Source organism: Crocuta crocuta, unplaced genomic scaffold, assembly GCF_008692635.1.
Source record: "Crocuta crocuta isolate KB4526 unplaced genomic scaffold, BGI_CrCroc_1.0 scaffold131, whole genome shotgun sequence".
Classification (NCBI taxonomy): domain Eukaryota; kingdom Metazoa; phylum Chordata; class Mammalia; order Carnivora; family Hyaenidae; genus Crocuta; species Crocuta crocuta.
In genome coordinates, this window is record NW_027528977.1 from 8,269,371 (window position 1) to 8,295,744 (window position 26,374).

At 39.6% G+C, this 26,374-nt stretch overlaps 1 protein-coding gene, 2 long non-coding RNA genes and 1 other non-coding gene across 10 annotated transcripts in view; 2 read left to right on the plus strand and 2 right to left on the minus strand.

Moving 5' to 3' along the window:
- Positions 1-572: 572 nt before the first annotated feature.
- LOC144225874 (uncharacterized) lies at positions 573-3,181 on the minus strand. The gene is made up of 3 exons (XR_013333450.1): positions 3,024-3,181; positions 2,499-2,612; positions 573-1,419 (listed from the first exon to the last, which is right to left on the minus strand). It is a non-coding gene; the product is annotated as an uncharacterized LOC144225874 (long non-coding RNA).
- Positions 3,182-3,378: 197 nt separating this feature from the next.
- Positions 3,379-5,103, plus strand: LOC144225927 (uncharacterized). The gene is made up of 3 exons (XR_013333476.1): positions 3,379-3,889; positions 4,340-4,412; positions 4,930-5,103. It is a non-coding gene; the product is annotated as an uncharacterized LOC144225927 (long non-coding RNA).
- On the plus strand, positions 4,121-4,253 carry LOC144226044 (small nucleolar RNA SNORA13). Its single transcript, XR_013333509.1, has one exon. It is a non-coding gene; the product is annotated as a small nucleolar RNA SNORA13 (small nucleolar RNA).
- Positions 5,104-5,393: 290 nt separating the features above from the next.
- The window catches only part of EPB41L4A (erythrocyte membrane protein band 4.1 like 4A), a 260,985-nt gene continuing 240,004 nt past the window's right edge, over positions 5,394-26,374 (minus strand). For 5 of the 7 annotated variants that reach the window (XM_077757185.1, XM_077757184.1, XM_077757181.1 and 2 more), the window contains 5 exons: positions 13,654-13,701; positions 13,028-13,096; positions 11,886-11,996; positions 10,799-10,880; positions 5,394-7,515 (listed from right to left, as the gene is read on the minus strand). In XM_077757185.1, the coding sequence (XP_077613311.1) occupies positions 7,381-7,515; positions 10,799-10,880; positions 11,886-11,996; positions 13,028-13,096; positions 13,654-13,701 (445 nt within the window). In that variant the 3' untranslated portion in view covers positions 5,394-7,380. Of the gene's footprint in view, positions 7,516-9,964; positions 10,019-10,798; positions 10,881-11,885; positions 11,997-12,534; positions 12,697-13,027; positions 13,097-13,653; positions 13,702-26,374 lie in introns of those variants that run through there. The other 2 variants (XM_077757182.1, XR_013333475.1) reach the window with 2 other exon arrangements.

Genomic DNA, 26,374 nt, shown 5'->3' on the forward strand with positions numbered 1-26,374 from the left:
TAAAGAACTTAATGGAGAAGGAAGAAAAAGTGGAAAAGTAGTAAAAATGAGAGGATGTTACTGCTAACAAAGGAACTATTTGTTAACAACTATATTGTTTAGTGATTCAGGAAGCAAAGTTATGAGTATTTACATCCTAATGTTATACTTTGTTATTTAGTGGAAGTTTGCTTACCATATTTTAGTTATATTTTAGGAAACTGGTTTGGTTAACAAGTCACCCATTATAATTTTACTATTTGAAATAAAAAGAGGGGCACTAGGTGGCTCAGTCAGTTGAGCGTGCGACTCTTGATTTCAGTTCAGGTTATAATCTCAAGGTTTGTGAGTTTGAGCCCCACATCTGGCTCCATGCTGAGTGTGGATACTGCTTGGGATTCTCTCTCTCCCTTTCCTCAATTTGTGCATATGCTCATGTACTTTCTCTCTCTCAAAATAAACTTTTTAAAAAAGAATGAAAAAGAGATAAAGCTTTTGCAGATGACGTGATTTTTTTAAAAGAAACCCCCCAAAAATCTACAAGGGACTTTAAATTATAAAAAATATTCAAGTTATTTAATATCTATTGGATATTAATTTGGGTCTATAGCACCCACTATAAACAAACATCACCGCCACATGGTTAGAATGAAATATGCATAGCTTATCTGCAATATTGTACTTAGAGTCCTGATGAGACAATTGGAGTGGGACAAGGAGGAGGCTAAGAAAAACAGCTCACTTCTCAGTCTCTGCCCCTTACAGGGTGTTTTTGTTTTGTTTCATTTGCTGCCATAACAGATTAACACAAATTTAGCAGCTTAAAACAACACAAATTTTTTTTCAAACCACTGTAGACAGAAGTGTGGCATGAGCCCCACTGGCTAAAATCAAGGAACCAGCACGGCTGTGCTCTTTTCTGGAGACTCCAGGAGAGCATCGGTTTCCATGCTCATTCAGGTTGTTAGCAGAAGTCAGTTCTGTGCAGCTGTAGAAATGAAGTTTCTGGTCCTTGCTGTCAGCGGAGCGCCATTCCCAGCTTGTAGAGCTGAAACCGTATTCTTTGGTTTCAAAGATCTTCTTCCTCCAGTTTCAAAGCCAGCAATGGAAAGTTGAGTCCCTCTCCTGCCACGTCTCTAATTCTTCTGCCTTCCTCTTTGGTTTCTATTTCATCTCATGGTCCCTAACATTAATCATGTATTCACAGGTTCAGATGAGAATGTGGAACATTTGGGGGACCATGACTCTCCCTACCCTGTAAGGAAACCCAGCCTGTTCCATGTTTGCACTATCACTGCCTGTAGCTTGTATATCCTTATATAGTGCCTCAGCCCCAGCAGGCAAGGGTGGTGGGAAAACTAGGTACAAAACATCCTCTGTATTTTTCCTGCGTCCTTGCTGCTTGCCTTGGCTTAATTACTGGATTTTCCTTATCAGGTTCTGTGAGGTTGAAGCAGACAGGAAGAGGAAGAATTTAGAACTGATTTCCTGACAACAACACTAATCCAGTAATTGGAACAAATATCTCCCCTCTATCTACTCTTGAAGCCATCCAGAGTTTGGTAAAGAGATATAAAGGGGAGAATAGGAAAGAGGAAGGCGGGAGCAAAAATGTCAAGCCATTAAAAGAAAAACATCGGCATATTTCTCCTTTCCTTAAGAATTCAACCCAAGATTATTCCATACCTGGGGTGGTGATAAATGAACACAAGAGCTCAGCTCCTAGGAGTCATTTGTTGGATGTTACTATATATTACACAGTGCTAGATGATTCTACTTTCTGAATTCTCTAAGCTAACATGTGGTTCATGGGTATAGTTATTATCTTGTAAATGAGGAAACTTGGGGCTCAGAGAGGTGGTCATTTACCTAAGAGATCAAATGTCAGAGTTGGATGTAAACCTAGGTCTAGGGGCTGCTCCAGCCCAAGGGAAGCTCCTCTCCCTGACTTCCCCTAGCAAGGAGACAAGCTTGAGATTTGTTATGAACCCCACACTGTTCCCTTCAATGTCTTGAAATTATACTCCTGAGGTATCCTCTTTGCCCAACCTTTCTCTCTCCCAGAAGTTACAGTGACTTCCTAATGAGGGTCTTAGTTAGTTCCTCTCTTGTGATTATTACACGTTTACTCCTTCTGCATGTCCCCTTTGTCCTTGACTTGATGTTATCATTCAGGCTGATCCTTATGTGATGACCACTGAGCCGTGAGCTTAAATTTTCTTTTTCTTTTCTCTTTTTCTTTCTCCTTTTCAGAAGATTGAAAGAAACAAGGAAAGGTGCTGGCATGAGGTCTCCGGAGGACTCTCCGCTAGGGCTTACAGGAGCAAGGAGACACCCCTGCTATCCCACAGCAGGTTTTACTTCAGTCTCTATCCCTTCCATGAGTTATGGTTATCAGGCAAAAAGCCAATTAACAACCTCTGCTTTACTTCTGTGGTCATAATTAATCAACTCTAGAATTTCGGCCTAAATTCCCACCTCCCATCACAGGTACAAAGCCTTATATGATTTGCTCCTACCTGTCTCGTCAGCTGCTGTCTTAGGCCACTCTGCACTCCTCAGGCGCCTGCAGCCACCCTGGGCAAGGCCTGCTTCTCAGCACTGGAAATGTGACTAGTCTGAACTGAAACGCGCTGGAAGCATAAAATATACACCGGACTTTAAAGCAAAATATATCATTAATACATAACACTAGTCATGAATGATTTTATATTGATTTCATGTTGAGTTTACAACGGACACTAATTTAACCTGTTCCTTTTTACTTTTTTTGTGGCAATATGAACATTTAAAATGGTAGTCGTGGTCCGCACGATATTTCCATGGGACAGCGCTGCTCTACCACATTACCTTCTTTGGTTTTCCTCCTTAACACACGGTCTGGACCCACAGTGTCCATGTTACCTGTTTAGTGCCTTTCTCGCCCAACTAGAACGTTAAGGCAGGAACCCTGGCCTCATTCACACCTGAGTCCCAGGCCTTCCGGACGGGGCCTGACGACTCGTAAGTTACGTTAGAAATATTCTTTGAAGGAAGGGCCTTACTCTTCCTCAGCCGGAGACTGAAGAACACGAGGTCTCAAGTCCACTGAGTTACACCCGCGACTCAGCGTAGACCAAGTGTTCGCGACCCTGGGAGGCGGGCAGGTGGGAAAAAAAAAAAACCTTCCCAGGCGGAAGCACTGGTCGCAAGACGCACACCTGGGGCGGTGACCCCAAGCCCCTGCGTCGTCTTTCCTCCTGGAGCCCCGCCCCACAGCCAATCACTGGGCACTTCGCCCCTCGCGCCACACGGCGGCGTCTCGAGACGGCGCAGCGACCAGTGGTACAGTCCGTTCTCCCCGTGCTCTCCGGACAGTGGGTCCTTCCAGTCGTAGAAAAGCATTGTGGGAGCAGAGCGTGGCCTTTTCTGCCTCTGCGCTCCGGTCGTGGAGGGCTGCTGCGCGATTTCGGGGGTGGCAGGGATACGGGGCGCGGGGCTTCTTGGTTTCCGAAGGGTACAAGGCGCTCTGAGAGTGATGAGATGTGCTTCGTGGCTGTGCCAGGCCCGAGGGTCCCGTCCCTGGAGTGCATGGAGGGCCGCGGCCCGGCCTGGTCTCGGCCACGTTGTCCGCGGACCTCGGGAAGCCCCGACGGGGCCCCAAGGCTACGTTCCCACGCCAGGAAGTGGAAAATGGGTTTGAATGCATTTGAGTTTATTGGACGCGGACTGTGTGTCAGAGGGAGTTTTTAATGGAAGCAGAGATTTCTTGTGAAAGAGAAAGACGGCACTGTCACTGCATGTATGCCTAACGTATCACATTTGAGTTCAAGGCTAAATAGGAGTCAAGTGCCGTTTAATATTAAGGTTTAGATCTTAATATTTGTCTCAAGATCCAGAACTTGGCGAGCGAGTGGCATCAGCATTGCAGGTGAGTTTGCATTTAGTGCAAGAAGAACCAGTTGCATATCAGCTCTTGAAGATTTTAACCGCTTAAAATGCTTTCTATTGCAGTTCTCCTTAACCTAGTAGGTGGTTTGAATTGTAAAAGAAAATCTACAGCTGGGATTAATCCTCTTTGAACTCTTATTCACAGAAGAGTCCATTATGGGGTCAGCAACGTTGTGCCAGAGATAGAGCAGTCCTTAATTAGTTGTCTTGTAGCCTTTGTGTTGCCCATTCACTTTGGAAACTAGTGAATGTGGTGTCAAAAAAGGCGTAAACTAAACACTTTGCAGCCTTTTCCTGACCTAGAATTTGGTATCTTTGGTGTAGGAGCTGCATAAGTAACAGCTTATGCTTTTATATTAGTTTGCACGTGTGATCTTGAGCCTTAAATGTATAGTTCCTCTTAAACAGTTTTTAACCACATTTTGTTCAGGTCAAAGATGGATGCTTGAAGCTTATCCTGTTGCTAGCTGAATCCTTTTGGGGAGCACCAAAGGTGACCTAAGGTAGGATGATACTGATTTGCTTTCATAAAGCAGTTATTTGTAATGCAAATTTCATTTTTTAGATTGGGGGTGCTTTCGTGGGTGTTTAAATTAGTACTATGGTCCGGGGGTTTGAGCCCCGCGTTGGGCTCTGTGCTGACTGCCAGCTCAGCCTGGAGTCTGTTTCAGATTCTGTATCTCCCTCTCTCTGACCCTCCTCTGCTCACGCTGTGAGCTCACTTCTCTCTCAGAAGTAAATTTTAAAAAATAAAATTAAAAAAAAAAATGAGTACCGCAACATATATTTAACAAGGTCAATGGCCAGTAGGAAAACCTTTCCCAGCTTATTTTTGGAATTTTAAAATACATGTTTATATAGTAACTAAATTCCCAACACTTAACCAAATCTCAGGTTTTACGTGGACATTAAAGCTGAGTCCAGAATGCGGTTCAGAAGGATATACTGAGTTTTATTATGAAGATTTTAATCGATGTACATCACTGTTTGTCAAATTGAGTGCTTTATTTTGTCTTTTAGGATGTCCCTGATGAGGAATTCAAAAACATCACAGGAAATCTTGACAAGAGTTACTTGGTTCATTTAAAATTTCCAGGAGTCTGAAGGGTACTAAATTTATTGTTTTGGGACTGTCCGTAAATGTACTTTTAAAATAGTGGAGCTATGAATAAATATTTCCTTGTGCTTCCTGGAGGTTTGTGTATTAACTGTCAGCAAATAGCATTTTCACTGAAAGGGAAAAGGAGGGTTTCTCTTTCTTCCCCCAGAAACTTCAGCCTGGTTTAATCTCAGCAGTTAAGATTGATGTTCAGAGCTAATTAAGGAGAACCAAGTGCTTGCTTTCAGTGTCGGCCTGGTGAACTAGACTAGTTGGGTTCTAGGTCACAGGTGTGTTTCACATTGTCCCTGCATTTTTATTTTTACTAGATGGTGGTCCACATACCCTCCACCTTGACTTTGTAGGAAAGAAAAAATACTCTTCAGGCATTTGAAAGATTTATTGAGTTTTTCAGTAACTCACTAGGAGGTGGGAACACAAGGGTGAGCAAAACACAGTCCCTCCCTTTGGAAGCTTAGAGTTGAATGGCAGAAATGTCATCACAAATGTAAAACTATCTCCTTGAGGCAAGTCTCATGCATGAGTTGACCAAGTCCAGGAAACCTGAGAAAGTGGTTGAGACTAAGGGTAGGTGTCATTTTTGTGAGGGAAAGTTGGAAATGGCATATGCAGAGGCCTTGGGCCAGAAAAGGTCCAGGTTTGTGACAGCTGTAGTTACATTCCCTCTTCTTAAGTGCCCTGATTTAGACACAAGTTGAGTACTTAATGAGGCTTGAAGATAGACGGCTGTTAAGGGAGCCTATGGGTGTTACAAAACGAGCCTGAGCAGGGAAAAAAGACCACGTATGGCTGTTTAAAGCAAGGGGAAAATGTTATAGTTGACATCTATAAGAGATGCGGGTGAGTCAGTGTAAGCAGGAGATGACCACCTTGGACCAGGGTGGTAGAATTTGGAGATCACTGAGCTATAGAGAGCAAAGCTAACAGGGCTTGGTAAGAGGGGAGGGGTCTTCTAATGACTGTAGGTGTGTAGTCTTGCACATTCACATGCATAGTGGTCCTGAATCCATCAGGGAGCAGCATTTTAAACTAGTTGAATTGGGATTGCCTTTGAGGTATCTAAATGGCCTGGCAGAAACAGACTACGCTATGGAAATAAACCTTAAGGCTGTGGGCATAGATGAAATCCATCTTGGGTAGAGGGAGAGGGCTACGCTCTGGGAAACTAATTGGTGAGGTAGAATAGCATCTTACTGAAGAGCAGTAAAAGATGGTCACAGCAGTACAAACAATGAAGCACTCCACTAAAGTGGCAAGGGGGAGGCCTAAAAGTTAACCTTTGGGATTTGGTGGCACAGGTGATTTTAGTGAGGTCTGTAGTGGAGGAGGATGGTAACAGTTTACAGTCCAGGTTAGAAGACCCCAGCTACAGATAATCCTTTTGAGAAACTTGGAATGGGAGAGAAAAATAGCTGGAGAGGATTTCTGGTTGGAAAAGTTGGTTGGCTTTTTTTTTTTTTTTTTACATGGGAAAGTTACTAAGTTAAAGCCACGTGGCAGGTATGTCACTGAGAGGAAAGTTGACAGGGACAAGAAGGCTGAAGGAGAGTGGGTTCCAAAACAGGTGCAGGGACAGGAGGAAGGGAAGTATTCGAGATGACTGCCAACTGGAAGTTTGGGTGTAGGGAGGTGAAAGATGTCCTGCATGAGTATTTCTATTTTCTCTGGAAAGGGGACTGCAAAGTCATCCTCAGATGAACTAGTCTTTGTGGAAGTTAGGTAGCCAGGCAGGAGGGAGACACCATTTGAGGTTGTTTTATGAATTTATAAAACTGAGGCCAACTGAAATCCACACATCGCATTTTCTTTTTTCTGAAAACACAAGGACACTAGAAATTAAAAGCAACACTTAAAAAGCTTTTTACATCTGTAAATAACCAGTGGGACTTAATGCCACAAAATACAGTATTACAAAGAACATTTATATGAATAAAAACCTCTCCAATCTTAAAGTGAGATCTCAGTCTTCCTATGTCTGTGCACTGGCTGAGACCAACCTAGAGATGGGAAGAACCTTTTCACTCACTTGGTATACCCTTGCACAGCGAGGCAGCTGCATACCAGGATTCCGGAGCTTCGATCAGAACCACCTGATCCTGGTTGTGGACACGAGATAACTTGGGAGTTTCCAGGAAGGAAAATAGGGCATCAAGGCGATGAGTTTTCAGAAGACTATTCCAGATGCCGAACAGAAAGGCCCTTCAGCACAAATACACTGTTAAACCTTTAAAAGATGCAACAGAATCCCATTTTTTTCTGAAGAAATTTTGCAGGTCCAAGATACTTGAATAATTCACAGTTTGAAAGTAAAGGTGGCACACACACCCTTCCCACCCCTAATCCCAAACCCTTCATTGGATCAAGTCTATCTTGAGGCGTGAAGCTTGTACAGTTTTTACTGTTTTTGCTGTGTGTTTTCCAGCCAGATTGCTTGTAGATGTCTGAGATTTTTCTTCAATCAGGCTATCTTTAGATCCATTTCTTCTCTAGAAGAAAATATATTCAAAAGATGAAGATTCAGATAGTAGCCAAATCAATTTTATTAGTACATAAGAAGTTAAGATTTACTTATATTTAAGACACCAGACTACAAAATACTTAAGGTTCGTTCATAGTATCAAAAGCCATTCAACAAACACTCTGGTTATGACAACATGAAACTGTAAAGTTAAGTCTGATAGTAACATGCATAATACACCTCATGCATGAAAATTAGTCCTAAATCTCCCAATTGTTTCTCTGTAGTCATTCCTAAACCAGACTCTCAGGTTGAATCAAGATAAGTTTAGAGTGTGAGACCTCTGAAATGGGAGATTTCTAGATAATCCAAGAGGTAGGAGAAGGAAACTATATGAAGAATGTGAAGCTAATACATCAAGAGCCAGAAAAGGAGCCGGGAGGTCATCTAAAACAAACACTACCTTTTTTTTTTTTAATGTTTTTATTTCTGAGAGAGAGAGACAGCGTGAGCAGGGGAGGGTCAGAGATAGAGGGAGACACAGAATCTGAAACAGGCTCTAGGCTCTGAGCTGGCTGTCAGCACAGAGCCCGACACAGGGCTCAAACCCACAAACTGAGATCATGACCTGAGCCGAAGTCGGATGCTTAACCAACTGAGCCACCCAGGCGCCCCAATAAACACTACCTTGTAAGGTGCTATCATTAAACCCCTCTCTGTCTGCATATCTTAAGGAAATAGAGTCAGTCAGAGTCCATGATCCATCCCACCTTTGTCAGGCTTCTGCATGAAAAAGGGAAGTGAGGTGTAGACAGGCCATAGCATTACCAGAACTCTGGCTCCATGATAGAAAGTGGGAAATGCTTCCTGCTTCCCTGTGTCATTCAAGTCCTTTATCCACATGGTAACCAGATCAGTGGTTTCCTTTTGGAACTTAGAATAAAATCCAAATAACATCTAAAGCCCTGCGTCATCTGTCCCCACCCTCCACTATGCTCTGAGCACATAGACTGTTTTCTCCTTTGCTCTTCCCTCTTCACATGGTAGCTCCTACCCTGCAAGGTTCCAGCTTTATACATCAGTTTGTGAGATGACTTTCTTTGACCACCCTATTTCTGTAGTCAAGTCACCTGTTGATTTTCTAACTGAGCCCTTTGTTTCTTCATAACGCTTACCTAATGATTCTGTCTGTTTACTTTTATGTGTTATGCCTAGGCCAGGAGTCTGAACATTTTTCTTGGAAGGGCCCAATTGTGGACTACATTTGGTCGCTGTTGCATGTTGTGCCCGTCCCATAAACAGCCCTTAAATGTAAAAGCAATTTATTATCTCTTGGGCTTTACAGAAACAGGTAGGCTGGATTTAGTTTGCTGACTACCCAACTAGTGCCTGTCACTCTGTATGCGCTTATTAGGTGTTTATGTTGAATTCAAAGTTAGAGGTGTCGCAGAGACGAGCTTCGAATCAGTGCCACTGATCAGAAGACCCATGTAAGCTGTTGTATGCAGCAGTGAGAGCTGCTATTTCAATGTGCAGAAGTTTCCTGCGATTTCTGAGTGATGGTGATCAAGGAGTCTAGAGTAATTGAAAGAGCAAAAGTACAATAAAATTCTTTGTACTGAATCCAACTTTAAATTTTAAGACAAAAAGTTCTGAAAAGTAACAGTGCCTATTTATCCTCACAGTAACCCTGACAGGTTATTTACATTGCATAGAAATCAGAGTTTAGAAATTACACAGTTTGCTCAAAGTCACACAAGTGGTATGTGGGGACAAGGAGATACCAATGCAGGTCAGCCAAAGTCTAAACTCTTAATCTTGAATATGAATTTTTAAAAATACTATTGACTTGAAACAAATTGTTAGGACAGCCTATTAGCTCTTCCAGATGTACTTAATCAAAAATGAGGCAGAGGTTAGTGGATGTCATGATTAACCATCCAGACATCCTTTTGGGACTGAGACATTCACTCCCCCAGCTGATGGGAGTGTTGGCTGATACACTGCTCAAAAACTGAGCCCTCCCGCAGGAAGTACCCTCAGCTGAAGGCAGCCCCCTACCTGGGGCACCCTTTATCAAGTGACTTGTTATATGGTGACTTTCTGTGTAAAGACCCAACCCTCTTGTCCAAGTGGGAGGGATCCGATGGGCCCTCTTCAGCTCTAGAGTTCCCTGTGGCATCAGATGGTGCTTTATTGGTAGAATGCTACACTATTCGACTCTTGCTTTCCCTCTGTTCCCAAAAAGTGTTGATCCTTATGCTTTCCAATAAATTTCCTCCATGTAAACCTCCATCTCAGAATCTCTTCCCAGGGAATCTAATCTAAATTAGCACAGGTCCCTTCTTTAGTCAGTGACAAAAATGAATCCGGAGAAACAAAGGGCAATGCATAACCTGCACCACTGGAGTCAGTTTTCATAAACTATCCATAAACTACCTGGATTTACATACAAAACTATGTGTGTGCTTACATGCCTTTTTATGGGAGAGAGACAGTAGTTAAAATTGCTTTCCAAAGGGATCGAGGATCTAAAAAAGAATGAACACCACATCACTACAAACAATGGGCGGACAATGATCCATTATAAACATCAACTTTGTTCTTAGAGTGATGGTTTAACCAGATACAAATGCATCCCATTACCCAACACAGCCTACTTTTTTTCTCTCATTTACCATGAGAGATGGTGTCAAATACCTTGCTGCAAAATGTTTGCTACAGTGCTCTCCTCTTATATCTAATTCAGCTGAGTATTAAACTGATTTTATTAAGGCAGATAACTTTACTCTGCCCTTGAATTTCCTTTTAACCACATTTTTAAAAAACATTCCCAGGACAAAAGTAATTTTCTTTGATGGAGAAGACAAATGAAATAGGATTTGAGTACTTCTGTCTGTCATCAGTTAATAAGAGAATATGTGCCTGCTCTTAAGTCTACCACTTTCTCCTTGCTTCTCTGGCTCAAAAAATATCTAAAAGATTTTTTTAAATTAGTGAACCTATCATTTCTTTGCTCTGGTTTCACATAATCTGACCATCTTCGTTATCCCTGGTTTTGCTTCAAGCATGACATCATCCAAGACCTTGCACGAGCTCTAGTCCTTACTTCTAACTTAACTCTTGCCATGCTGTGCTGTGTCTTGATCATGTACCCCTCCTTCCACGTTTTGCATACCACCTTTTACAATTATGGAATCTCAGAATGTAGTTAGAGATTCATTTTCTTATTTCCCCAAAACAACTTTCAGAAAAGTGCTTCTCAAAAATTTTCATCAGTACCAATATTTTGAAACTTGATTATTACCCACCTGATGAACTGTGGAGCCACCAGAACCCTGAGCATCTGAAGAACGTGTCACAGGAAGTGGAGGTACAAGGTCCGTTTTTGAACTGCAGAGAATTTGTTTTAGAATTAATGATTGAGATAGTACCTAGAATCACAACTTGAGGTGGAAGAGGACTACAGAAAAGAAAACATGTTTTATGTACTTTTGTATTCCTTACCGTACCTACCACAGTGCTTTACACAGATGTTTTTAATAAATGTTTTTTGAATTAAGTTGGGCAGGTTAAGTAACCTGCTCAAAATCATAACAAATAGAAGAAGCCAGAATAAAACATAAGTGTGGTTCTGTTACTGTGACATGTATAAACGGCCTTTTGATTTGTTTCTAAAGAAGCATTTATTGACCATTTATTCTTTCTCTATAAACCTATGGAGCTATAAACAGGCATGTTCTACATTTTACAAAAAACAACCAAAACCTGGTCTATACCTCTCTTGGTTGGGCTAGCCTATCTCCCAACTTATTAATGTTTATCAAAATTTTGAGCCTTAATTCAGAGTTCAATGATTAACATTCCTACCCAGCAATACCAAGTACATGATGCATAAGTATTGCATTAACATATTCATTTAAAATATAGCACGTCTTGTGACTATATTGTGAGATATAGTCACTTTCCTCAAAAGAAAAACTAACACAAGAAATGACTACAACATATGATATTTGCTGTAGTAAAAGAAAATGTCATCAGATCAAAAAGAAACATATGTCACCTCTCAAATAAGGATGGATTATTCACAACAGAATAGTTTATGCATTTTTTTCTTGTAAAAAAAAAATGCATAGCTTGGAGGTGCCATGATTCAGCCTAAGTATGGTCTAGGTCTGTGCTGTCCAATATGGTAGTCACTGGCCACATAGGGCTACTTAAATTTAATTAAAATTAAGAATATTAAATTTTCAGTTTCTCAATCACACTAGTCATCTTACAAATACTCCACAACCACAGATACAGAACATTTCCATCATTGCAGAAAGTCCTATTGTACCGTGGTGTTCCAGAGCTGGAGTCATGCAAGTGATGATGTATTCAAGCTTGCCTACTTACTTCACCTCCGAGAGAACGGATCGCTCTCCATCTGAACACTGAGACCTGCGATACTGGCGGTAACTTCGCGGTGAATGGGAATGCCTGATGCGGATGGGGTCACCTTGAGTCCTGAATAAGTAGCCAAAAACATGGAAATAAACCAGAAGAAAGAAAAGGATAGTTTGGAATTTTTCCTTAATATGGAAACCACAAAGGAATGACTTCGAGAATTTAAAAAGAACGTGATCCCTCCGAGCTTAGAAAGCCTAAGTGGCTTAAATTTCACGAGCTGAGCTAACAACAGAAAACTGCCCCCTTGACCATACATGCAAAACAAACTCTAGTATTTGTATGTACATGGGTGTATATTTTTTTAATGAAAAATTGTAGTGAAACTATTCCCCACAGTTGAAATTTTTCCAATAGTATGAAAGAAAAAAAAAATCTGTAACAGACAAAGTGGCATTCCTACCAGAAAAGATTGGTCCCTGTCCTAGCTACTAATTAGCCTGTCATTAAGGATTCAATCTTTGGCCAAGAGATGAGGGGGTAGGAAGGGTAGTTGGGGACAGTGTGTACAAACCAGCCGTTTGACCAGAGTGGGAAGAAAGCATGGGTTACAGAGGGAAATTAAGCAAAGAAGTAGAACCACCCCCTTTCTCCTTACCAATTACAGCAGGGCAGAAAACACACAAGTCATCTGCTGCTGCATCCTGCCTACACTGAATTGTGATCAGGGAATCATGTTAGGCTTCCATGAAATACATTCAATGTTCTAGTTCTATGACAGGCATTGGATTGGGCTTATGTGGCAGGATTTGTGGCCAACCTGTCTTGTAGTGAGTAAAAAACAAAAAAACATTATTACCAATCAATGAATCCCTCAAAAAAAGTATTTAGGTTTTAGAACACATTAATCATCAAAAGCCCCTTTGTACCTACAACAAATAGGCGGTCAACAGATGATTGTGACTATAGTACAAAATAACAATTAGCTTTACTACACCCTTTTCTACCTCTTTCCCTACAGTTATAATTTTAGTTAAAATGTAAAGACAAATTAAAGCACTTCATGGAATACCACTGGAAAATAAGAATGGACTATTCACTTATAAGTAGCAATAAAACTTTTGTGACAAGACTTTCAAAGACCTACTCACTCTATTTTAGTGTATGGAATCTCTTTTAATTGTTCTTCAGATAATCCAGAAGGATCCACAAGTTCCTTTCTAGAAGGAAGTAAGCAAGAAAATTAAATTTATGAAGCTGATACAAATACAACTGGCAGATGAGATTTTCCATCCTAATCTTTTCCCCAAACACAATTATCAGTAAAACTAAAAGAAATATAAGCCAGGAGCAAAGATTAAAAAACCAGTATGTATTCAAGGAAAAATGGGGGGTGGGGGAGAGCCCTTTTCTGTGGCTCTATGTTTTTTCCTGTCTTTGTACAACTAGAATGTAGATGACTCTCCATCCATCATTTCCTTACAAAAGATCTGCTTCTCTCCCCTGTAGTAGGGGTCTTTTTTCCTTCTCTAGTGTTTATTTGTAACATATTTTCCTGTCTGAGGCCCATTTACAACTTAGAGATGTCAGGGCTACTGGCATGGGAAGCCACCACTAATGTGAGTTCCATGTACCACATAATGATGGCAATGAAGAAAGACTACGTGACAGGCTTCAGCCAGAGGCAGCCTCTTGGTGTCCGTGATCTCCCTCATAAATCCCTTAACACTATATGGGTTTTGAAACAATAAGAGGGGGGAAAAAAGTCAGTACTTACTGAATATGCTTCCATAACTCTTCTTTTGCTTGGATATCAGGGCTCCTCCTACGAATAGAAAAAACACCAATTATCTCTGCAAACATGCTTCATCTAACAATCTAACAGCTTACTTTAGCATAGCTACATTAATAGTGTTCAGACTGTGAAGCTCCTGTTTGCCAGCCGAGACCAGACAACGAAAAACTGGGCAGGGAGAGCCAATGTGGGATAGCATAAGGATACCAGATAATTAATCTGCTAGCACTACTGAAAAAAATCACATAAAAACCAGCCACAGCCAGAGCTTTATCTGGTAAAACAGCCTAGAAATTGAGGAGCAAATCCATACACCCTCCAGTGGTGATTTTATAGTGAACATGATTCAGGGCTTCTGTTTCTGGTCCTTCTGGCTATTTCTAAGTAAAGGCAAAGGACTCATCCTCATACTATTAATAGGAAAGATTCCCAACATGATCTGTGATTACCTAGTAGAAGCAGCAACCACAGGGAGAGGGAAGTCGTGCGACAGCCCTGACCAGCAGACTGTGCCAGTGACCTACCTATCTTTCATATTACATTTCATGTTGTGTTTCTGAACCAGAGCATGGGCTCAGAAATACTGCGACCTATATGTGACTCATACTGTCACCTCTGTATGCCCATCTCCATCCCCATCTCTATCCCCCACAAATCTCCAACAATAACTTGAGTAGAAATTATACCACTACTTTTAATTTCCTAGAATGAGAAATTCAAAGTCATCATGCATGTGTTCACCCTCCCCACAATAGCAATGAATATTAGAAATCTATTGTCACTGCAAAGGCTGCCTCAGAATGGCTTTTTTTCCTAGTGAGAAAATGATAAGCTTTCATTAGTCCTTTCAACAGAACCAAGGCCTAATAAAGGCCCAAAGAAAGGACCCAAAACCTAACAGTTAAAAGGCCTGGTGCTATGCAAAGCCACAGCAGTACTCTGCCCTGTGGAATTTTACATTCATAATCTGTATTGGCATTTTTGGGCTCAGTATCACTTTCAACATATGAGACTGTCATTGCTTTCATTTTTCTCAGTTGTAAGGCACCACTAAGGCATTCCGGTAGGACTTTCTGAGCCTACAGAATACAATAAGCTACTTTCTAGCAATTAAATTGACTGATTTTTTCTCTTATGGAAAAAAATTTGTAAAGGCCTTTTAGTCAACTGAAAAGGAATCAAAATGTAGAAGATAAGGGGAGGGGATGAAACCATGGTCTCAAATGTAAAAATGTGATATTGTTAAATATTGATTTTGTTATATAATAAAATTATATGCTTAAAAATCTTTTTTTAAAGTTTATTTTGATAGAGCAGGAGAGACAGAGAGAGGGGAGGGGCAGGGAGAGAAGGAAAGAGATAATCCCAAGCAGGCTCTACACTGTCAGCACAAAGCCTGATGCAGGGCTTCATCTCACGAACCATGAGATTGTGACCTGAGCTGAAATCAAGAGTCAGACACTCAACCAACTGAGCCACCCAGATGCCCCTATACGCTTAAAAAAAATCTTAAGAAATGCTTCTTTGAAAGGATTTTCTGTAAGGAGTATGCCTTTCCTAGGTTTGGCTGGTGTAATTCACTAGACAATATTTTAAATGAAACTGCCAGAGAAGGTGCTAACACTAAAAAAGCACTAAGCTATTTATTCCATTCCCAGAGAAGTTCTGCTTTACCTATACATCAGCATCTAATTGTCACAGAAGGTCACCCAATAGCCTACAGTATTACAGAATATCTAGGTTAGGAAGCCATTCTATTGATAATCTTCTTATCTCTGAAAGATACAATAGTGACGTTATCTTTGAGTCTAGCAGGGTTTCTCAACCTCAACACTACTGACATGTTGGGTCAGTTAATTCTTCACTGTAGAGGGCTGTCCTCTGCATTAAAGGATGATTAGTAGCACCTGTGGTGACTGCCCATGATGTCAGTAATACCTCCCCACTGTGACAAGCAAAAATGTGTCCGGGAATTGTCAAATGTCCCATAGGGCACAAAACTGCCCCAGACTGAAAATAACTGGTCAAAGGTATTCTGAAAGTAAAGTAGCTATGGTTGGTGGAGGAACTTCGAGGCCAGGTCACTGTAGAGATCCATTATGTGATTACTGAAACAGTGTTGGAGAGAGTGACAGCAAAGCAGGAACTGAATCTTCAAGGAATGAGATAAGTGACCCAGGGCACAGCTGATGAGCTACAAGGAGTGATATAATTTGACAGCATGCGATTCAAAACTGAGTACATTGTGGAAAGAGACAGGGAGAAAGAAAAAGCAGTGAGGGGCAGGTAGGACGTGCCTGCCCCCCACGACCACCACACCACGCTCCTGAGAGATGATGAATAGGAGCAACATACAAAACAACTTGATAACAGTGGATATATCTGAATACTGGAATTGCAGGGATTTTATTACTCATACTTACCTATCTTTTCTGATTTATTTTCGGTCAGGAGAATTTTTTAAGTTTATTTACTTATTTTGAGAGAGAGAGCACGAGCAGGGGAGTGGCAGAAGGAAGGGAGACAGAATCCCAAGCAGGCTCTGTGCGGTCGTGGTCAAGAGACTTTCTAACTTTAGTTATTAGAAAAAAAAAAAAACTTAAAAATATTTCCATGTTTTAAGAAATTGCTATTGTTGCAATTCCACAGGCAATACCTTTCATTCCTATCTTGTAAGAATTAGCAGAAATGTTATCTTTTTAAAAATATTTTTATAAGTGATTTTTTTTAATGTTTATTTTTGAGAGAGACAGAGTGAGAGTGGAGGAGGGGTAGAGAGAGAGGGAGACACAGAATCAGAAACAGGTCCCAGGCTCTGAGCTGTCAGCACAGAGCCCAACGCAGGGCTCGAACTCACAAACCAGTGAGATCATGCCCTGAGCCCAAGTCGGACACCTAACCGACTGAGCCACCCAGGCACCCTATTTTTTTTTTTTAATATTTGTAAAGGTTTTTATTTACTTTTGAGAGAGAGACAGAGCAGGTGGGAGAGGGGCAGAAAGAGAGGGAGACACAGAATCTAAAGCAGACTCCAGGCTCTGAACTCTCAGCACAGAGACCAACATAGGACTCGAACTCATGAGCCATGAGATCATGACCTGAGCCGAAGTCAGACGTTCAACCGACTGAGCCATCCATGTACCCCAGCAGAAATGTTATCTTAACCCAAACGGGAACATTAGTCCGTCCAGCCATAAATACTGGTCCTAAAAGATTGAGGAATTTAGTCTAGATGTTTAAGTTCTATAGCCCTATAATAAGCATCTATAATAGTCATATGTTTAAGTTAACTGAGTTCTGAAATGCTCAGCATTTCAAGCAGCTTTATGGTAGGGAGAAGCTCCAAAACTTAAAAAAAGAATTTCCTCCAATTGCTAGACCACCTGTGATTTAACAGATGTAAATACAGGCAACATGCTAATGAGGAATATATTATTCTTATGCTTACATCTGCACACATTTAATCAATAATTTAGGATGATTTTATGATCTGCAACTCAACATCATTTTGTGAATTAGAAAGCTGTGGGATTTTGACAACCATTTTTCTTAATTAAAAGGCTCTTTATTATGCAGATGTTTTATTTGAACTCTCCAAATAAGTTCCTAAGGAAATAATAGAACACATATAAAAAGACACATGAAGTCTAATATTAGTCCAGTATTTTTCAAAAACATCCCTTATCTATACCTTATACCAATAGCCCAATTTAAATATTCATTTTTCAGAGAAATTAGCTTTAATGAGACATCATTTAGAATCCTCATTTCCCATTCTTCTAAAACTCTAAAATAAGAACAACACTTCTTAAATCTACAAAGTGTTTTTTTTTTTAATGTTTTATTTATTTCTAGGAGAGAGAGAGAGAGAAAGCGTGAGCAGGGGAGGGTCAGAGAGAGAGGGAGTCACAGACTCTGAAACAGGCTCCAGGCTCTGAGCTGGCAGTCAGCACAGAGCCCGACGCGGGGCTCGAACCCACGAACCGCGAGATCGTGACCTAAGTGAAAGTCGGACGCTTAACCGACTAAGCCACCCAGGCGCCCCATTAAATCTACAAAGTGTTTAAACCTCATCATTGCATGTAGTCTTTTCCATCTCCCTAACTTTCCACTTAATATCAACTAGAAAACACTACATATTATACTATAGGATACAATATACTATATTTTTATGTGCTATAATAAATTAAAAAATAAACATGGTAGCATTTGATTTAATGCTTTTGTGATCTTACTACTGAACACTGCTCTAAAAGGAAATTTAGACTTGAAAATATTACTAAGAAAACTGTAAGTTTACAAAACATATTTATTTTAAAAACTCAAAGCCCTTAACAAATATTTCTGTAATTCCTCATCATATTCCTGAATGGTCAAAATAGACATGATTAAGAGAAAGCTTAATCTACTCCCTCTGTGAGAATTAAAGAAGGATTAAGAAGCCACAGAGCTCAGTAACCTAGCTACTGAAGACCATTCAGGAGTCACTTCCAGAACCTACATTGTAAATCGTTAAGGAATCAGAATTCTGTTTTGTCTTTAACGGAAACATCACTTCACTCTGGCAATCTCATCTTCACATCATCAATATTTTTGAATAAAAATAGTGAGACCTTACCACCACCAGAGGGAGCCTAAGCCTTCTTGCACACACAAGTTGAACCTATGAGAACTATTGTTTTAGCTTCCTTGCCTCTTCCAAATATTCCAATGACTAAAGGTTTACTAATATAGAAAAGCATTTTCATCAAAATTTTCTAATGATAAGTAAACAAGAATGTCATGGCAATGGATCTTCAAAATGTATTAGAAAGAATTGTACTTCTCAACATTTTCCTAGATGAGATCCAATCATATTTTAGCTTAATGTGTTTTAGGAGAGAGTAGATTTGCATTTTATACTACTGTATGTCTCTGGCATTTGTAATACATACAATTTTCTAGCTTTTCATTGGGAATTTAAAAAGTAAAATGAATGCATCACATGAATGATGTATCATAGCATTCTAAACTCTCAGTGAATATACGTCCATATGACAATTTATTCACACAGTGCAGTAGTAATAAATACAAGAATATGGGAGTAAGTGACAGGTAAGTGGTTTACTGCATATCTGAAATGGTAATATATGTGAAGAACAATTTTAATTACTTTCTCAGATCCTGTTCTAGGCACGTTTCCATTTTAAAAAAAAAACGCAGTAGTGGTTCCTGGGGTGCCTGGATAGCTCAGTCAGTTGAGCATCTGACTCTTGGTTTTAGCTTAGGTCATAATCCCAGGGTCATGGGATCAAGCCCTGCATTGGGCTGGGCTCTGCACTGAACGTGGAGCCTGCTTAGGATTCTCTGTCTCTCCCTCTCCTCTTCTCCCTGTCTCTCTCTCTCACTAAAATTAAAAAAATTAATTAAATATTTTAAAAGAAGCAGTAGTGGTATCTAAATTCTCACAGAATCGAATTATAACCTTCATGTGAGTTGGCCCCAGCCTGCTCTCTTCACATCTCACCACCTTCTCATCTCCAGGGGAAAAAAATCAGTTCCTTACAGCATTTCTAGAAATTGACCAAGACCTAGAGAACTTATTAATTATAGTAACTGTAATCGCAAGTATGGTATCACAGGTACTTGTCACATATGACCTGAATTTTCAGCAAAACTCTATGAGAATGGTACCTGTTTGTAGAGATGACACTAGGAGTTCATGGAAATAAGGCAGTAAGCTAAAACGGGGGAGCCCCGAAAGCAGAGGTCTGACAACAGCACCCAGCAGGTAACTTTCTCAGTTGTCAACAAACGTCAGGATTTTCTTGTCACAGCTCAAATAAAAGAGAGCCCAGTTTGTCCAAATAAGGTATTCCATCATCTTGCAGAGTTTTAAGTTTTATCCAGTTGCCTACTTGACATTTCCATTGACTGCACACTTGGTTTCTCGAACCTAACAAAACAAAAATCTTGACACTCTCTCCACACACATCTCCAGCCCAACGCACCCACCTCAGTAAGACCTCGTGACTACCCGCTCCATCCATCAGTCCCAAAATGCAAATCCACCCAAAATACCTGTCACACTCCCAAATCCGTCAGCACTGCTTGGAAAATGTGTTTTCATCCACTTCTCTTCATTTCTACCACCCTCATTTTCTGAGCTAAAACCACCTCTCAGACGTAGCCCACTCCAGAAGTTTTCCAAATGTTCTTCCTGTGTCCTCTCTCTTTCTCAGTCTGCTTTTACCAAGGAGGCAGAGTAACTTCTGAATGAACTACTCTTCAAATTAAATTTATTTTTCCACTTGGGATCTGTTTAACTGCACTTTGGTTATATCAGCTATATAGTTAATCAATCAAGTTCAGTTACAAAGTCATTCCAAATATTTGCTAAATCTTTTTACGGTTGGCTTTAAAACTAAATCCCAGAAAGATGCACATCAAATTCTTAATGGGGTTCTCTCATACAATTGCATTTTTCTGAGATAAACTGATATTTTTATCATGTAGATAAAAGTTTAAATAAGATTTTAAGTTCAAAGTACCATTAGATTCTTTTCTGATTTCAGCTGGTCTGATAAAGAAATACTGAATTTAAAGATATATCTCTACCTCAGAAGGGTATTCTGAACTTCTGCTTCTGGCCACAATGGAGGAACTGGTATCAGATGAACCCTTCCCTCCTCAAGAACTATAAAATAAAACATACAAAGCAACTGTTTCTCCGACACTGGGCAACAGACAACATAAGCCTATGATGTTTGAGAGAAGAGAAGCACAGGGCAAGCCCCCCCGTTTGCTTCAGTTTTCTGCGCGGGGGCACTTTCCCAATATGGCACAGGGAAGTGGAGCTCAAGAGGCAACAGTCTCGCATGGCTGGGGAGGCGGAGATCAGAACGTGAGGCTACCGATAAGGCTGGAATTTACAGTGTAGAATAAAAAGGAGACTTCAGAAGTCTGTACGGAATTTTCCTTAAGAGGATGGCTGAGTATATGCACTGTACTTCATCTCTACATAATAAGCAGGGTAAGACTATGTGAGACCTAACAGAGAGAAGCTGCTGTAAGACTTAGAGCTAAACAGAGACACCAAAGTATGAAGCGGTAGGAGACAGAGTTCTGATGCAATTGCTGTGGAAAAGCCGTGTTGAACACTGTGTGCTTCAATTAAGACTCCAGAAAGGCCAGGCTTTAGGAATGAGGATGAAGCCTAAAGTAAAAACACATCCTAAACTAATGACAAAGTCTAAAATGTCCCACACTACCAAAGCATAAAAACAAGCATAAAAAATAAGATTAAAAGTAGCCAACAGTAAGTTAGCCTCCTGCCAGAACAAAATTTGACTTTTTAAAGAAAGACCACATAATCCAGACGTCCTAATTAGAAAATTTTCAGCATATATGGGGCGCCAGGCTGACTTAGTCAGGACAGCATGTGACTCCTGATTTTGGGGTTATGGGTTCAAGCCCCATACTGGGTGTAGAGATTACTTAAAAATAAAATCTTTTGGGGACGCCTGGGTGGCTCATTTGGTTGAGTGTCTGACTTCAGCCTGGGTCATGATCTCATAGTCCGTGGGTTCGAGGCCCGTGTCAGGCTCTGTGCTGACAGCTCAGAGCCTGGTGCCTGCTTCAGATTCCGTGTCTCCCTCTCTCTCTGCCCCACCCCCGCTGCTCTCTGTATCTCAAAATAAAAATAAAGACATAAAAATAAATAAATAAATGCATACATACATAAAGAAAAGAAAAGAAAATCTTTTGGGGTACCTGGGTCATGATCTCATGGTTTGTGATTTTCAGACCCATGTCTGCTTAGGATTCTCTCTCTCTGCCCCTCCCCTGCTCACTACTCACTCACTCTCAAAATAAATAAATAAACTTAAAAAAATAATAAAAATTTTAAAATATAAATTTTCAGCATATAATAAAAACCTAATATTATGTAGAGAAATAAAGAATATAATCAATCTAAAAATAATGAAAGTAATCAATAGAAACAGATTTTTAAAGACAGATGTGGGAATTCATCAACAAGAGCTTTAAAACATCTTATAAATATATACATAACAACTTATTGGAAAATATGGACATAACAGATGAATAGATGAGAAATCTCCACAGAGAAATGAAGAGTATAAGAAAAACAAAAGTAAAATTCCAGAAGAGGAAAGTATCAAGTACAGAGTGGCTTTAAGAGGAGACTGGACAACACAGGGGGAAAAGAAGTGACTAAGCTGAAAACAAGTCAACAGAAATCAAAATTTAAAGGGGAAAACAAGATTTTAAAAATGAACAAAATCTTAGTTGCTTGTGGGAAAGTAGTAAATGGTTAGCATATATACAATTTGATGCCCAAGAAATAACTGAATGGGTTAGAAAAAAGAATTTGAAAAAGTAATGGCCAAAAGTCTCCTAAATTTGGTTAAAAACATCAAATTGTAGAAACATAAATGATAAATATAAAGAAAACCACATTTAGCTATATCATAGTCCAACAGATAAGAAGATAACCAAAAATATCATAAAAGTAGACAGCGGAGAAAAAGAAAAATTTCATACAGTGCCTATGGAATGAAGATTGACTTATCAGAAATGACAGCAACCAGAACACAACAGAATAGTTGTGTTTTAAGTCTGAAAGAAAAAACTATCAACTTAGAATCATATAGCTAGTGAAAATATCTGATACAAATAAGAGTAAAATAAAGACATCTTCACATAAATGAAGAGAATTTATCATCTGCAGACTGGTACTATAAGAAATGCTAAAGTAAGGAAAATGGAATGTCAGATCTAGAGGAAGGAATAAAACACACTGGTAATAGTAAATATATGGGTAACTGTATTCATTTTCTTTATTTTTGAAAGAAAGAGAAAGCGTACGTGTCTGAGCTGGGGAGGGGAAGAGAGGGAGAGAATTCAAAGCAGGTTCCACCCTACCAGTGCAGAGCCTGATGTGGGGCTTAATCCCACAAACTGTGAGATCATGATCTGAGCTGTAATCAAGAGTCAGATACCTAACTGACTGAGCCCCACTGTATTCATTTTCTATTGCTGCTGTAGCAAATCACCACAAATTTAGTGGCTTAAAACAATACAAATTTATTATCTTACAGTTTTGTAGATCAGAAATCTGACTGAGATCTCACTGGACTAAAATCAAGCTGTGACAGGGATTCACTCCTTTCTGGAGGCTCTAAGAGAATATCCATTTCCTTTCCTCTTCCAACTTTAGAAGCTGCCCACATTCTTCGGCTCATGGCCCCTTCCTCCGTCTTTAAAGCCAACAACAGCAGATTGAGTTCTTCGCAAATTGAAAATTTTCACTCCTTCTTCTATCCTTTTTTCCACTTTTTAAGAACACTTCTTATTTTGAGCCCACTTGGATAACTCAGGAAAATATCCCTGGCAGAAGGTCAACTGATTCACAGTCTTAATTCCACCTGCAACCTTAATTCTCCTTTGCCATCTAACATAAAATGCTTACATGTCATGGAGGTTAAGATATGGACCTATCTAGGGGACTATTTTCTGCCTACTATATTACTATAACTTTTTCCCTCTTTTCTTGGTTTCTTTTAAAAACAATGAAACTGTTTAAGCAAAGATAGTAACATTGTAATATGGGGCTATTAACATACAAAAATAAAATACATGCCAATAGCACAAAGGAAAAAGAAGGAATAAATGTAGCTGTATTTTTCTAAATTTTACATAAAATATTTTATATAAAATATTATGATAGTAATCCTAAATATATTATGATAAATTAAAGAACCATACTGTCAGTCAAGGAGAAACCACTAAAGAAAAAAATAATAAGTACAGGGAAGATGTTAATTAAAAGTAAAATGGAGAACCAAAAATATTACTTAATACAAAATATAATAGGAAAGGCAGAACGAAACAACAAAAAATATAAGCAGGAAAAAGGGCAAGACGGGAGACTTAATGTATTCATAATTACGTTAACTATAAATGCACTAACATTCAATTAAAAGGTAGAGATGGTCAGACTTGATTAAAAAAAAACATGTGCTGTCTGTAAGCAATCAAAAGAGGACTCTAAATATAGAGACACATTTTGGCGGCGTCTGGTGGCTCAGTCAATTAAGCGACCAACTCTTGATTTAGGTCCAGCTCATAATCAACTTTTTTTTAAATTTATTTCTAGGAGAGAGAGAAAGAGAGACAGTGTGAGCAGGGGAGGGTCAGAGAGAGAGGGAGTCACAGACTCTGAAACAGGCCCCAGGCTCTGAGCTGGCAGTCAGCACAGAGCCCGACACGGGGCTCGAACCCACGAACTACGAGATCATGACCTAAGCGAAAGTCAGACGCTTAACCGACTAAGCCACCCAGGTGCCCCAATCAACTCTTGATTTAGGCTCAGATCATCTCAGGTATGAGATTGAGTGTGATGAACTCCGTGCTGGGTGTGGAGACTGCTTAACATTTTTTTCCCTCTCCCTCTGCCCATCCTCTGCTCCTGCATACTCTCACTCTCTCTCTCTCTCTCAAAAAAAAAAAAACAAAAAAAAAAAAAAAAAAAAAAAAAAAACATACACACACACACACACACACACACACACACTTTGGCTTAAAATAAAAGAATTACAAGTATATAACATTCGAACAGTGAGCATGCAAGACTTGTAATGGTTATATATATATATATATATACACACACATAAGAGGTTGTGTATCTGTGTGTGTAGTGGACATAGGGAAAAGAGTATTACCAGCTTAGAGAAGAGATTTCACTGTAATAAAAGGGTCAGTTCCTCAGGTAGAAAAAAAAATTGCAAATATACCAGAGCTTCAAAATAACCTGAAGCAAAAACTGACAGAACTGGGGCGCCTGGTGGCTCAGTCAGTTAACCTTCCACTCTATTTTGGCTGCGTCATGATCTCATGACTGGATGATATTGAGCCCTGCTTCAGGCTCTGCACTAACAGTGTGGAGCCTGCTTGGGATTCTCTCTTTCCCTCTCTCTCTCTCTTTCAAAAAGCCTGACAAAACTAGAACAGATAAATTCATAACCATTACTGGAAATTTTAATATCCCTCTCACTCAATGAATAGTAAACAAAGAAATTGGAAAAGACATAGGCCATCAGAAGACCATCAGCTAACTAGATATACTTAAACAAGTCTCAATACATTTCAAATGGTTAAAAGATTATTTTATCACAATGGAATTAAATGAGAAATCAATAATAGGCACAACCTGGGTGGCTCAGTCAGTTAAGCTTCCAACTTTGGCTCAGGTGATGATCTCCCTGCTTGTGAGTTCAAGTCCCACATGAGCTGTCTGCTGTCACACAAAACTCACTTCAGATACTCTGTCCCCATTTCTCTCTGCCCCTCCCCTGCTCTCTCTCTCAAAATTAAACATTAAAAAAAAGAAATCAACAATAAAGAGATATCCAGAAAATCCCCTAATATTTGGTAAGTATGCAATACACTACTAAAAAAAGCCCATCATTAAAGAAATCACAAGATAAATTAAAAATTATTTTGAAGTACATGGTAATGAAAACACTTATCAAAATACGTGAGATATAGTTAAAACTATAGGGCTTGGAGGGAAATCTGCAACTTTGTAGTTGAACTTATATTTAAAAAGAAGAAAGGTTAGTGGGGTGCCTGGGTGGCTCAGTTGGTTAAGTGACCAACTTCAGCTCAGGTCATGATCTCACGGTTCACGCGTTCGAGCCTGCATTGGGCTCTGTGCTGAAAGCTCAGAGCCTGGAGCCTGCTTCAGATTCTGTGTCTCCCTCTCTATCTGCCCCCCCCNCTGTCTCTCTCTCTCTCAAAAATAAATGAAAAACATTTTTAAAAAGAAAAGGAGAAAGGTTTAAAATCGCTGTCACCTTAAGAAGATGAAAAAATAAGACAAAATAAATAGAAGGAAATAATAGAGAGTGGAAATCAATGAAACAGACAACAAAGAAAATCAAACAAACCCAAAGCTAGTTCTCTGAAAAGAGAGATTAAGGGAAAAATTAAGAGAAAACACAAATAATCCACATCAGGAATAAAAGAGGTAATATCACAACAGATGTTAAAAAGATACTAGGGAATTATTATGAACAAAAATTTTTGCTAAAAGATTTGACAATTTAGATAAAATAAACAAATTCTTTTTAAAACATATATTAATCAAACCCACACAAAACAAGTAAAAAACCTAAAGAGTCTAATCAATCACTATCTGGTTAAGAAACCAAGTTTTTAATTTGAAATTTTCCACAAAGAAAATTCTAGACAGAGATGGTTTTACTGGTGAATTATATCAAATATTTAAGGAAGGAATAGTGTTAATTTTTTACTTCATTACTTCAGAAAATGAAGAAGAAGGGAATACTTCCCAAATTATTTTAAATGACCAGTAAAACCCCATTACCAAAAACCTGACAAAAATACTACAAGAAAATTATAGACCAGTATCTCTTAATAAAATGGTATTATATAGAATCCAATAATATACAGAAAAGATAATATGTTAGTTTCCTGAGGGCTTATCTCAGGAATGCGAGGATGTATCATTCAAAACTGAATCACTGGGGGCGCCTGGGTGGCTTAGTCGGTTAAGCATCCGACTTTCGCTTAGGTCGTGATCTCGCGGTTCGTGGGTTCGAGCCCCGCGTCGGGCTCTGTGCTGACTGCCAGCTCAGAGCCTGGAGCCTGTTTCAGTCTGTGACTCCCTCTCTCTCTG